Source organism: Electrona antarctica (genome assembly GCF_951216825.1).
Source record: "Electrona antarctica genome assembly, chromosome: 24".
Taxonomy (NCBI): Eukaryota; Metazoa; Chordata; class Actinopteri; order Myctophiformes; family Myctophidae; genus Electrona; species Electrona antarctica.
This window is the reverse complement of record NC_136803.1, coordinates 15,244,396-15,259,319: the sequence shown is the minus strand read 5'-3', so window position 1 is coordinate 15,259,319 and position 14,924 is coordinate 15,244,396. Positions and strand designations below refer to the sequence as shown.

Genomic DNA, 14,924 nt, shown 5'->3' with positions numbered 1-14,924 from the left:
CCACTTTAGCTTAATTAATTTATGTGTATAGGCCTATATTAGCCTACTTTCGTTTTCGGGAGTTTTTTTTAGAGGATGACAGTGCAGTCCTTCAAGTAATATGTAACTTCGATGTCATCTGCGTCGTCACCGTCTCCAGATATATTGCCATATGGCTATATATGTGCTGGCGACAGTTACGCATATGCGCCTTTAGTATTGTATAATGCGATACGTGTGCTTTGGTTTGGATTTGATCTTGTAGGCTATCAAGACTATCAGTAGTGCATGCTATTTGGCTACCCAACTCAAAGCCAATGAAAGTATTGACCCATTAAGGCTAGATCTAATTATAGAGATCGACGGATGGATGATGGAAGTGTGTGTGTGATTGCAGTGAACATGCCCTGCGTCCAAGCGCATCCGTGCGGCTCTTCCCCTCAAGGAGCCAGCAGCCCCGCGGCGCAGCAGCAGCAGCAGTGCCCCGGCGGCGGCGGCGGAGGCGGCTGTGACCTCCTCCTCACGCCGGAATTCGTCAAGTTCAGCATGGAGCTGACCAACAACACCGAGGCGGCCTCCTCCACCTCCACCACCACCTCGGTCCCCGGCAGCAGCAGCAGCTTCGGCGCCTTGGTGGACAACTACTGCTCCGGCTACGACGTCAAGCCGCCGTGTCTGTTCCAGATGCCCAGCGTGCACCACCACCATCACCACGGCCACGGGGAACTGTCGTGCGTCAAAGTGGAGGATATTGTCCACACGTCGTCGACGACGCACGGATACCACCAGCATCACCACCACCACCAGCAGCCCGAGGAGATGCTCGCTTCCCCCGGCGGCGGCTCCGTTTACTACAACAAATGCCCGTCGCCTCACGCGTCGCCGGTCGCCGCCTCCACATTCCAAAGTCGCCCTCATCATCATCTTCACGGACACGCGTGGGAAGACTCCGGGTGTCGGTACAGCTTTCGCCAGGACTATTTGGAAAAGAAAAGCGCACTGTCCCGCCTCTCCCTGTTTTCCCTAAAGCACAGCAGCAGCCTGCAGCATCACGGCAACCCGGCGGTGAGCCACATGAAGTTTGACGGCTCCCTGCACGTGTCCATGAACCTGGAGGGTTCCGGGGGTCTTCTGGGCTCCTCCGGGGGGTCTGGTGGTGTCGTGGGGGGGTTTCCCCACCACGTCCTCCAGTTGGCCCACGGTCACCACTATGTGGATTATCACCATCATCATCAGGCTCCCTCGGAGTCTCAGACCCCGAGCGGCAGAGGAGCCTGCTTCACCCTCACCACCACGGAAGGACTGTGCGCGGTCTGCGGGGACAACGCAGCCTGCCAGCACTATGGAGTGCGCACCTGCGAGGGCTGCAAGGGATTCTTCAAGGTAGGCTATATACATCTTTGATTGGTTGAATACTTTATTAACAGCTTGCATGCAAAGAGCATGCAGGAAAGTATAATTCAATAAAAGGTCTGCTAGAGGATTTAAAGGCAAGAAAGACCAGGCTGGCTTGCTTACATTGGGGTCCTTCATACTCATATTACAAAAAAAAAAAACATAAACGGTTTGAAAAATAAAATAAATTAATAAAAAAGAAATAATACAGTATATTTTTTTACATCTTACATATTTGGCTGACTGGCTGGCTGACTGACTGACTGACTGACTTTCAATGATTGGTCTATACTTGCAGTGCAACGAGTTTAAAAAGGACGCCACATTGTGTTATTGTTTAGTTTATTTTTATTTGACATGGACATCACAAATCACAATCACATTAATTTAATTGGACGAACCGGTTCATATTGTTTAAAGCACGAGTGTTCATTTTTAACACCTATGCGCCCACTTTTCTAAAATAGAATATAGGCCTAAATCTAAGTACAAAATAAAGTATGCATATAGGCCTAGCCTATAATAGTATAGCGTATGGGCCTATAATAACAATGATATACGCCAAAAAAGCCAAAGTTTCCATGTGGTTCATTCGTTGAACATTCAACACTCACAATTTGAGAAGGGTTCTGCTTCTGTTCCACTGAAACCATTCTGTTTCTTATATCGTTAATGCAATCACGATGGATCTATACTTTTATATGCCTATACCCTGTCCTATTAATGTGACAATGGACAACATCCATATGTCATCGTCAACCCATATAACATGGATGATATGTCTGCCCATTAATGCGATGAACCAAATATATATAGGCTGGGCCAACACAGGGAGGGAGACACGTTTTCGGGCACATAATTAGCAAAATGCCCTGTGTAAATGGTCACCCACGTACTAAAGTGTATGTATCAGACATGTGCTATAGCAGAAAGATCCCGTGAGGTTTATAAGTTATGACAGACCACGGATCAGTATTTGTGCACGAGCTGAACTGTGCGCGTCTAGAATGTGTTACACAGCTTCGAATGGCTTTGAGGACAAATTTGGAGACTGTGATTAATTTTCTAAATACCACTTTGAGGCAACCGAGGCTTTATTTGCTTTGTCTTTAAAAAGGCCTAGAGCGAGAATGGTTGAATGACAAGAGATAGAGAGCCTCCCGGCTACTGTCACAAAGTCTTAAATAAATGCATGTCAATTCAATTCAATGGAGCTTTATTGACATGAGAAAATACGTTTACATTGCCAAATCAACTTAAGTGTCAAAATATATATATAAATAAATGTAAATGTAAAAAATAAGAAGAAAATGGTGAAAGTTTAGGCAATTAGGCATTGTGATTGAACAGCGAGCTATAGCCTATATGTCACATTGCGTCGTTATAGGGCAGGCCTATAGGGTATAAAGATTTTTGGGAAAAAATAGCTGCAATCTTTTGCAGTCAGCCTAGCAGCTCTGATTATATTATATAACTCAATGGTTATAGTACTAGTACAGTATAGCTCTCAGCGTCATCATCTACGGGTGATATCAAATTTCTAACTCGTATAATGCCTCCAGTGTGCAACGGTGACGTGTTGGCCTAAAATTGAAACAAATGTATGTTTTGTTCTGTTTTTTTCCCAGCGCACGGTCCAAAAAAAAGCCAAATATGTGTGTTTAGCTGCCAAAAACTGTCCCGTAGACAAACGCAGGAGGAACAGATGCCAGTACTGTCGCTTCCAGAAGTGCCTTGCCGTGGGAATGGTCAAAGAGGGTGAGATTACATCATCAGGCATGCATGGCTTTATTACATTTATAAGATGACATCATCTATACATCCGATGATTCGTGCGTAACGGTAATTGTGCGCAATTACGCACACGCATGGAACACAAGTGTTTACCTGCGAGCAGTGTTGGGCAATAACGAGTTACTTTTAATACATTACTGTAATATTATTTTATACCAGTAGTGTAAGACCAAACTTAACATATCATTACATAGTCTTGTGAACAAAAGTATTACTCAGGTTTTTTTGCTGCCTCTTGAAAACATTTCGTTTAAAAAGGGAGAGATTGCTGCATGCTTTATTTTCTAGTCTGTACTTATTTAGATATTTTCTATCTACAGTACATACTGTGTAATATATGCAGTAGAAACAGAGTTCAAACGATGAGAGACTGTTGACTATATTTGTTTTATATAGCCTTGCAATGATTCAGTTTGCTGTTTGGTGACTCTTATCATTCAGCTCTAAAAGGACCTGGCTAAACAGATTGTGTTGTTTATAATATGTAATATAATATTGATTAATTGCAATTAATAGAATATTACTTTTTTAAGGAGAGAATAATATAAGTAACATTACTATGCTGAGTGATTTTGCCCAACAAATGCAGTGTTGATTTTGTTGACTGAAACAAGAAAAATGTTCGATTATACCTTATTTCACTGACGAGTCACTAAAACAAAAAACAAAGCTATGATGACTAAAAATATGATAGGGCCTATTAGGAGACTAAAACTATATCTAGACTAACTAAAACATTTCAGACATTTCAAAATCCAACTCTCCTTTTTGTGTGTCTGTGTGTCATCTTAGTGGTCCGTACGGACAGTCTGAAGGGTCGGCGGGGTCGCCTGCCCTCCAAACCGAAGGCCCTGCTGCCGGATTCTTCATCATCACCACCACCATCATCATCCTCACCTCCCGGATCCCTCCTGAGCGCGTTGGTCAGGGCGCACGTGGAATCCAACCCTCCCCTCTCTCGCCTCGACTATTCCAAAGTAAAAGCTCTTCATGTATTCTACGAGTTTATATGTTCTAAAGGTCAATAGCTATAAAAACATATGCCATAGATCAGGGGTTTTCAACCCTTTTCATATCAAGGTCCATTATTTATTTGGCATTTGAGCCACGGATCACCGTTTGATGAGATTTATCCTCTCTCAGACCAGATCAGAATCAGAATCATCTTTGTCACATCAGTTTTACAAGTAAAAGTAGATCATCTATTTTCACAAATTTTGCCTCTTTCTTATATTATTTTACAATTTGGTCCTTTTAAAAAAAAAATCATTCCCAATTTCTTAAAACTCCTTAAATTGTAATTTTACTGTCATCTGGGGACTGCTTTAAAACAGTGAAACATCCAGTTACTGTGCATGCAGAGGTTACCACCCGCCGATTAAAAACGATCCCCCCGGCCCCTCTCAGTTCCAGGCGAGTCCGCCAGGCAGTCCTCTGCATGCGGACGACGCGGAACACGTGCGGCGGTTCTACGAGCTGCTGACCGGCTCCATGGAGGTGATCCGCGGCTGGACGCACAGGATCCCCGGGCTGACCGCTCTGCCTCGACACGACCAAGACCTGCTCTTCTACTCCGCTTTCCTGGAGCTCTTCGTCCTAAGACTGGCCTATAGGTATATCACCCAAAGTGTAGTGGTTAGAGCTTTTTTTTATTTTTTGTTAAAAGAAAAGGGGGTTTCCCCCACCCCACAGGTTGAACAGCGAAACAGATTACAATACATCAAAAACAATCATAATAATAATAAATAAAGCAAGACAGGTACTTTACCATTGGAAAAATAAAATTAAAAGAAAATAACAGTCAGAGATGTTGGCATGATTTAAGTTTTTCTAATGCTGTGGATAAGATGTCAAGTGTGTTTTCTTGTGCCCCAATCGCTGAATCATCATTCAACAAGAAAGTATTAGGCAAGAGGGGAATTCTAGTTCCCATTACTTCAGATAGTACTTCTGAAACTCTAGACCAAAAACGATTGACATCTGGACACTCCCACATCATGTGCATGTACGTCCCCAGTTTGTTATTGTTGCATAGGGTGCAAATGGGTGTCGTACAGAGCCGGAGTTGAAAACGTTTCCTTGGAGTCAAATAGAATCTCTGGATACATTTGAAATTCAACATTTGATAGTTATAATTTCGTGATGAGATAAATATTTTCCCAAATTCTTTTACCTGTCAGCCAAGGAAGGCCAAACCACTCTGTCATATAGGATGCAGTGATGATAAGTTCTATAAGGTTCTCCGATACAAATTGCAGAGCAGAATGATAAACTGCACCCAAGAGCTTGAGGACAGAAGGAGCAGCTTTTCCATCTCCATAGTCCAACACATGTAGAAAGAAATAACTCGATTCATGTTGTTGTCCATAACATCAGATCCAGCCCGGAGGAAGGGAAGCTGGTGTTCTGTGATGGCTCTGTGTACCACCGGCTGCAGTGTGTGCGTGGCTTCGGGGAGTGGATGGACAGCATCGTGGAGTTCTCCTCCAACCTGCAGAGGATGAGTCTGGACCTGTCCACCTTCTCCTGTATATCCACCCTGGCACTGGTCACGGGTAAATATGATAATTTATTCATATGATGAAGAAGGCATGTGCTGCCCGGTCGCTACATGTGGGTTATTAAGTTTTTATTATAGATTAGCGTTTCTTTCGAGACATCAGAATGATGAAAACTGTGTCGAAACGTTACAAAGTTAGTGTGCAGACTTGTATTTTTTATATTGCCTTATCCACTGTTGGTCCTGCACCTGCCATCCAGTAGATCTGCCAGTTCTATTCTTTCTAGTGTTATCCCAACTTTTTACTTCTATTACATAGAACAATGACAAACAATAGACCTACAATATAAAAACGATATACAACATAAGGTAACAACACTTCAAGGTATAGGTACAACCATACAATCAACAACAGGCAAATATGTTTTCATAGTGCACACTGCACAGGTTAAATCAAACACTTTCAGTGTTTGATTTGAGAGTGTAGCCTACAAAGTGTATCCTAACCTTTACATTTAGATTTTTGTTACAAATGAATAAATCAACACTGAGGATTTGACTGTGTAAAGTAGCTTAGGCTATGGTACAACATGTATAAACATTTATTGTTTGATTGATTGATTGATTGATTGATTGATTGAATAGACAAATTAGTAGCCTAAACAGTGGTACGATTTTTCAACGATGCAAAAAAGGATAACACAAAAAGCCCAGAGGGCCTGTTTCCATTGTGGACCTAAACTATGTATTCTATTCAATTCATCACTTTTCAGAGAGGCACGGGTTAAAGGAACCCGGGAAAGTGGAGGACCTCCAGAACGCCATAGTCACGTGCCTGAAGGAGCACGTGGTGAGCTCTAACGACGACGAGGACGACGGAGGAGGAGGAGGAGGAGGTTCCTCGCGTCGAACGAACCATTTATCCGAACTCTTGGACAAACTGCCCGAACTGCGCACGCTGTGCATCCAGGGACTGCAGAGGATATTCTACCTCAAACTGGAAGACCTGGTGCCACCGCCGGCCGTCATAGATAAGCTATTCTTGGACACATTGCCATTTTAAAGGACAATTCCGGATTAACCATTTTCTTACTGAATTCTGATGTTGTTATATCCAATAACGAGTGGCACAGGTGAAAAATTACATAACATCCAGAGCGCACTGCAGCTCCGACCGCTTGGTCATACACTAAATCGCTTATTTTGCTCGCTCACTCGAATTTTCTTTATTTTGTTATTATTTGTTTTTTCTACAAATCTGTCTTTCATAATGACCAAATACAATGCACAGTGTTTTGTCCCAAAGGGGCTTCTGTAAAAAGGCGAACAACCCCATGACCCAGCCCGCATGCTCTGAGCTACGGCAGGTTCTGGAAGCAGTGCCTCTACCACTGGTTGTTGTTGGATATAATAACATCAGATTATGGTAAGAAAAGCGCTGGTCCGGAATTCTCCTTTAACTATCATCATGTAAATACTATAGAAACATTTTATACGTACAGAACATTTTTCATTGTTGATATCGAACGTCGTGGTCAAAACCGTTATTTCGTTCTCCCTGCGGTTTTGTCAAAAAATATATCGTCTCTCCCTTGGAAACCCCATGTATCCAAAACTGTTAACTCTGCATGATTCAAATGAAAAAACATAAAAAGTATCAGATCTACAAGCTCAAAACGCGCCGTGACCATGTACATGCTACAGTCCCCACTGTCTCCTGCAGGCTTCAGTGGGGAAGATGGCTGATGAGATGTTGGTGACACTAGGAGGCTCTAGGCACTGTGCGTTGCCTCCGGGCCTGGCTCCTCCTTCATCTTAGCTCTTACCTAGGCGCAGAATCCTTCTGTGCGTTGCATTGTTGTTGCTGCTGAACAGCACACATCTCAGCCTCAGTGGAACTTGAGGCACAGACTGTAGCTTTTTGGGTTTGGGCTGTCATCAACAAATGGAGAAAAGGTTAAACAGCTGCATTTACCTGCCCTTGTAGTCTCCTCTCCTGGTACTCTACCAGAAGAGGAGACCACAAGGGCAGGTAAATGCAGAGGATAGATTGGCATGATGCTTTATGAAACAATTCATTTCTGGTTGTGTGTCTATTGTTGGCATGCCTCCAAGAATTCCCCCATCAACTTGAGTGTCTCCTATATCAGTGGTTCTTAAAGTCAAATTTACATTGATTTTACAATATAAATTGGGGGTCCCAGAGATAGAAATGCCATTACATGGGGAGTCCGTAGACTAATGCATGTCAAACTGGGGGTCCTTGAAAATAAACGGGTTGAGAATCACTGCTAGAGCCGTAAAAATCTTCTCTTATGGGGGTCCCTGGCATATCTTTTCAAATGGGGGTCCGTGGGCTGATTAGTGTCAATTTGGGGGTCCTTGACATGAAAAAGTGTGGGAACCACTGATCTATATTTTCCTTAGGTTATTTATAGTAGGCCTATTATAGGCCTATTAGTCACGCTGTGTTGGACATACAGGAAGTTAGTCTATGAGGTTAACTTGTATTATCAAAGTTTTATCTGTTAGATATGGATAGGCCAAATCAATGTATGTTCTTTAATGACTGATTTGTTAATAATCCAGAACTTTCATTCATTTAATAGGGCTTTAATAGGCCCTGTGTCATTCTGTCACAAGTTAAGTGAATAAAATAATGCCATAATTGTAGACTAAAACAGCCCAAAAATCCTGATTTTGAGTTGTGTAATGGTGTTTGTTTGTATTGTTAAATTGTATTTATTTATATTTATTAATTTTAGAGGTAACACATAATGAACTAACACACCAGATTAGTCCAAAGGGTTTCTTTCTCGATATCCGGACCATTTGTGATGATAAACCTTATATTGATTCATTTTAAATTAATCAGAGCCCCACTCCCAAATTATTCTTTGTCTGTTGTGTCACAAAATGCAAAATATTCGGTTTATAAAAATTAATCAATACACTGAGGTAATGAACAAAGCAGCCGAGGAAATAGTGAATGCATTGATTAGTCTCATATTATGGTACCCATTTCCAAATGCATACAGTCCAGTTGGGAAAGTTTTCCTGGGGGGGGTCGTGGCCTGAAAAGGTTGAGAACCACGGCTACCATGCTAATGCGTGAGCATGCAGGTCAGGATGCTTGTGAAGGGCAGCAAGGCAGGGCTTAAAGTTCTCAGTCCGGATGGATTTCAGTTCTGAGGATTTCATAGGGGTCATTTAAAACACCAAACGGGGTTCCTGTCAAGAATGGGTTAATGAGTGCAGATTTGCAAAAATCATTTTCAGTCTTGGGATTTTTTTTGGCTTTAAGCCCTGGCAGCAAGGAGTCAAACATAAGCGGACAAACAGACGGACGGACAGACAGAACATAAATATTTTTTTTTAAAGGTTTTGTTTGTGTCTGTTCCTAAAACAGACAAAAGCAGCGAGTCAAGCACCTTTTCACCTGTTCTTCTGTGAATGAATATATATATATATATATATATATATATATATATATATATATATATATATAGGAGCTCAAGAGCCTATGAACTGGCGTTTTCTGAGGGTCAAGGTGCCTTTGATCTGTGCGTCAAGCCGGCTTCAGTACAGCTTAGCCCTTATCTGGGCTGTCCCAGAGACCCCGAGAGAAGCCACGACAAGAGAAGTCTTGACAGATTTACCTTACTATTACAGGCCACTTTTAAAATGTAATCTGTCACCTGATTGCCTGTTATAAATTGTAATTGATAAACCTGACCAGCCAGGACCAGTGACGTTTTGTATTGATTGATTAACACAGAGGTATGCTACAGTTATACAATAATACTGAAAGGATAACTAAAAAAAAGCCTTGATGGCTTGTTTCCATTGTGGTCCTGTGCGTGTCCTGTGCGTGGGTCTGCAATTCAAATATGATTATTTGAGGTTCCTTGAGAATGAATCCTAAAAAAGCATAATATATTAGTGACTTTACAGGAAAAACAAGCCCAAAGTCGCTTATAATAAGGAGACCCAGCAACACTGGCGTGCATGCGTGCGTGCGTGCGTGCGTGCGTGCGTGCGTGCGTGCGTGCGTGCGTGCGTGCGTGCCCACCTCTACATGTCTCTGACCACATTGTGTGGGACGTGCGTCCAGCAACACCAGATTGAGCTCAAACACGGCTGTATGTGTTGGACTAATTGGGTGGGTATTCCGGCGGGGGGGAACTGGGGAGGCTGTGTTTGACTAGAGGTCCACCTTGGGGGGAGGGATGGGGGATGGGGATGGGGGCAATGAGAACAGTGCACAAAACTGCACATGTCAATTCTCCATCTGTATGCACAGAGCATGTCCCCCCACCACCACCCCCGACACGTGTGTTCTCAAACGTTTTAATTCCCCGCTTTGAGAACCAACCACTGGCATATAGTGCAGTGGTTCTCAACACGTGGTCCGGGGACCACCAGTAACCAGTTTCAGTTTATTTTATTTATAGTACAAAATCACCCCAGGGGGTCTCTGTGCACTTTACAGCATTAATACATCAAAAAACAAATCAAAGACACAAATAGCATAGCAATAAAAAACATAGTAAAACATGGTAAAATGTGCATAGCTGTATGAAGCATACTGATTAAAACTAAGCGGAACCGTAGTGTATAGAAAAAATGTGTGTTTTTAGCCTTGACTTAAATATGTCCAGGGAGTGTGCATTTCTGACATCCTGAGGGAGAGCGTTCCAGAGACAGGGGGCACGGTGTGTGGAAGCTCTGCCCCCAACCCTTATTTTATTGTGTGTTGTGACTGTGAGTTTTCCAGCATCCTGGGAGCGTAGTGGTCTTGGAGGGATGTATATATTAACCAGATGGACCCTTATAGATCTTTAACTCTTGAGAGCATATAATGACCCTGTAGGGGTCCATTTAGTTTAATTTGTTTCAAAATGTTTACCTGTTAACTCTCTTATGGTACCACATCAATACAGCCTGGAATAGTGGACAACATTATATATACGTACATACGGTTTAGGCATAGTTTTGCTGAGCTTACATTTAGGAATATAAGGTTAGGTTTAGGCATATAGTTTTACCAAGGTTACATTTAGGAATAAGTATAGTTTCAGGTAGGCCTATAGTTTTACTGAGGCTACATTTGGTTTAGTGATATGGCATGGTGGCGACCGACGGTCACCGGATTTAACCCAGGGCGAGCCTGTGCTGGGACCATAGCTTTGGGACGAGCGTTCTCGTATCACTGTCCCTTGCTGTCTGTCGAGAGGGATGAGTGGTGGGTGTGTTGTTTTTGCCAAGCAGGAGACCCGAATTCAAACCTAGGCGGTCGGCATGTGACTGACTAGCCACATACAGGCGAATGACAAACACAGAAGGATGTCAGAGTGGAAGAAAAAAGAACGCCAACTCCACCCAGGAAGAGATGTAAGAGACCGGTTAATCCACAGGATTAGGGGCTGCTGTGGGGACTCAGGGGGAAAAAAAGAAAAGAAAAATATTTCAATCCCTATCGTGGACCCATCTCTCCTCTCCAAAAAGGTGTCTGATGGGACCGTTTGAAGAGGAATAACTGGTTTGGGTGAAGGTATAGGCTCAGGAGGAGTGGATGAGGTGAGCGTTTGAGGATTAAAAATTAGGTTTACATTCACAGTCCCGAGGCCTGGCGCGATGGTCTCTCTCTGGGGGAGGGTTACGGGACCCAGAGGTTTGTTTCTGTGACCTTTTGAAGAGTCACAGAAGAATGCAGCTGAGGGAGAAGTGCAAGTGCATGCATGGGGCATATGTGAAAGTTTAGTGGGGAAAGGGAATTGAAAGTGACTTTAGCTATAGTGGAAGTGAGCTCTGAGTGAGGAGTATACAAATGTAGAAAGTAGCCTACTCTTTATGCAGAATGTCCCATTTCAAGTTTTCAAATGTATAAAAAAAAGGAAAATAGTAGATTACAAGCTCACAATCGGCTGGAAAGCTTGTAAATCGGCTATTTTCAAACGGCCGAAATGAAGTGGTTAATGTAATAATGTTTTTAATAATAATTAAAATCGACAAAGTAACGAGTAAGTAAAGTTACTGTTAATGTAGTGGAGTAAAAGTACAACATTTGGATCCGAGATGTAGTGGAGTAGAAGTATTGGAAATACTCAAGTAAAGTACAAATACCTCAAAATTGTACTGATGTAGCCTACTTAAAGATAGAGTGCCATTTTTTTTCCCACCCTAAAACATGTGGTATAATTTTTTCAAAAAGGTGTACAGTATTGTTGTTTTTATGTGGGCACGCCCACCAGTTCATTAAGTATGCCTGGTGGGTGGTGATCCACCTGAACGGAAGCCGCACCCACAGCTGTAGTTGTATGATAAAGGGGGAGGGGTTAGGGGAGGGGCTCCGCTGATAGTGTGATGTCACTATATTACTGTTTATTTCATTGGCCCGTTTGACTGTGAAGGGTTCAGCCTCCAGGAAGAAACCCTAAATACAAAGTTAATACACCATTGCACATAATTGTCTAATCAAGTACTGTCACCTCATACACATGAGGGCACAAAACTGTGCCCTATGTCATTAAGCAGATCAACAAGCAGTTCAACAAGCTTACAAGCATTGTGAGCTTGTCAATGTACTATTTTCAGCGAAAGCTTTCTTTTTGAGCCCTGGAAGACTCTGCTCAACCATATGGGGTGAGGTTAAATTCCTTGATTTGGGGTGTATTCCGTAGTTTTGTCTCCCTCTGAGCCTGATCGTAACACCCTTTTTCGCCAACATCTATTTTTAACTCACTACTTTTATCTGCGCTCGGCCTCAGCAGATGCTATACAGGGATAATGATGTACTCTTTTGGTCTGCATATGTTGCAGAATGAGTGGTGTCAAGTCACACTCCACTGCATCCTGCAAGAACCATATTGTAGACCAGGGGTTCTCAACGTTTTCGGCTGGGGACCCCCGGTAATGCTTTGGCCATGTCTCGAGACCCCCGCCCTGTCCCCCTCCCCACCACCAATAATAAAAAATAACCTTAAAAGAAAATATATCATAAATGAAAATGAATACTGACACCAGATATAATCATTAAGGAAAGTTTATGCATGTAAACTCTTAATTTCCATTTTCCAGACATTCAGTTGGAAAATAATTTGGGGACCCCCCAAAATAATTTGGCGACCCCCTGAGGGGTCACAACCCACGGGTTGAGAACCCCTGTTGTAGACTATACAGAAGAGATTGATGTTCACTACTTGTCACTTTTGTGTTGTGGTAAAGCAATGGATTTCAAGTCAACCCTTTTCATATAAAAGGTCCATTATCACTAGAGTCAGTACTAATGAACAAAAAAACTATATATTTCAGACAAATAATACTAAACATAATCCTAATTGAGTCAACTGACTTACTGCACATATATCAGTCTGCATAGCAGACCCAACCCTATTTTTCTATAATGTACACATTTTCCATTTTTTGTTTTGTTTCTTTCTTTAACAGTATATATGATGATATCCTTTTTTCCCTCATAGAAGTGTATATTTGTACATCTAAATGTTCTGATGAATTGAAAATAGAGGACCCTGATGTAAACAAGTCTTAGTGCTTTTTCTGGTTTTATCATAAGCAGTTTTTGTATTGACTCGTGCTTTCGTTTGAAATGTACCCATTCTAGAAACTGAATACAATGTTCAATCAATCAATCAACAAAATAGACATACAACCAACCCGATCCCGGTCTGTCCCCACCACGGTGAAACAACAAGGCAAAATGCAAAGAAAATCTGTACTATACCGTAATAAAATCACAATGGCCCAACTGCTATTATAATGTAATCATTTATAAATACACACTATGGTCCTCATTCACAAAGGAGAAATACGCAAGAGTGTAACGGAAGCGTAACGGAAGCGTAAACAGATGCGGGGAAATTCCGTCCGATCACGCAACGTTGTTTTGCCGTGCAATTCAAAGAGCGGTGTGTACCACAGGTACGCAGGTGTATGTTGTGAGGTACGCAGGTGAATGCGAGCGGGTGCCAAATGATCGGAAAATCAGCGGATAACTTAATTTGCATTGATCCACGCCCCATTTCACACCATAAAAGGCGTCAAGCATGACTCAGCAGACAGCAGTAAAAAAAACAAAAAAGAACTATAGGCCTTACAGCTCAAACGAAATAGAGGTCCTCCTGACAGAATGCAACAAAATAATGATATTTTCCAGTATAGTGGCTTCACAAATTAAAATAAAAATTATTGCTGGAAAGAAATTAGGCTATATTAGGAAATTAAAAGAAAATGATCTGACCATGTCAAGCGCCGGAGCGACGACCACCACCTGCAGTCTCTTTTTTTACATCCATATACCATTACATTTGTGCGTGATTCTTTATATTGTCTATAGCCTACCATTAAACTATATAAATCATTTTCCCAAGCTTACAAAACGGTGAACGCTGCTCCGCACCGCTGCAGCAATGTCAAGCTGACTTACGGTATAAAATGCAGCTTGGCCATTTATTTATTTAAGTTCGGGACCAAGGCAGCAAGCTAGCGTATACTTGGCAATTATATTATAAAGCCTTTTCTTTTCTATTAAACAATTGCTCACTCACACCTTTGCAGAGGTAAAACATATATCCGATATTTTTATCAGAGCTGCATTGATTCATGCGGGGAATAGATTAATATCATCTCACTGTCATCTGTCTGAATGCCATGTGGAGAATGGATTTGTTCTGATCATGGACACGTAGGCATAGGCCTATAGCTATTTAAAATTTCAACCATATACGGCGGGTAGCCTCCTCTTTGTCAGATCTAAGTGCAGGTTCATTTATGATGATGTCGTCATATTAAAATGATTCGCGAATTTCGCGGGACATTTGGCACCAAACTTGATTGATCTCATCAATGTAGTAGCCTACAGCCTAGCTATAAATTCCCCATATTATAATTAATTAAGGTGCACTGGCTTAAAACTATGACTGGCCGAATTGCACGCGCTGATGCAATAATTTGGACTTCTATTTTTTTATAGGGCTAATTAGCCCTTGTGACTGCTGTCTGTCTGTCAGACCGGCATGTCTGTGAACCATAGAAATAATCTGTTCTGTCCGGGCCGGGCTCACCGCACCGTTATATTCATTTTCCAATGAATTCGTACAGTGCAGAATGCAGATAAGTGTATGTTCTTTTTTAACATGCAGCGCGAGTCCGCGAGAGCCGATCTACAAGCTCACAACGCGTTGCACTGCGAGTAGAAAGCTGTCAAGTGCAGCGCAATCGCGCATGCTAGAAATAT

General features: G+C 42.2%; 2 protein-coding genes across 2 annotated transcripts in view; both read left to right on the top strand.

Moving 5' to 3' along the window:
• The window catches only part of dnajc27 (DnaJ (Hsp40) homolog, subfamily C, member 27), a 305,233-nt gene that overhangs the window by 158,226 nt on the left and 132,083 nt on the right, over positions 1–14,924 (top strand). The window lies entirely within an intron of this gene.
• On the top strand, positions 382–7,568 carry LOC306917052 (nuclear receptor subfamily 4 group A member 2-like; the record flags this gene model as incomplete). The annotated part of the gene is made up of 6 exons (XM_079495173.1): positions 382–1,362; positions 3,003–3,132; positions 3,961–4,145; positions 4,576–4,781; positions 5,545–5,723; positions 6,442–7,568. The coding sequence occupies 6 exons, from the start codon at positions 382–384 to the stop codon at positions 6,729–6,731; spliced, it is 1,971 nt and encodes a 656-aa protein (XP_079351299.1). The 3' UTR covers positions 6,732–7,568.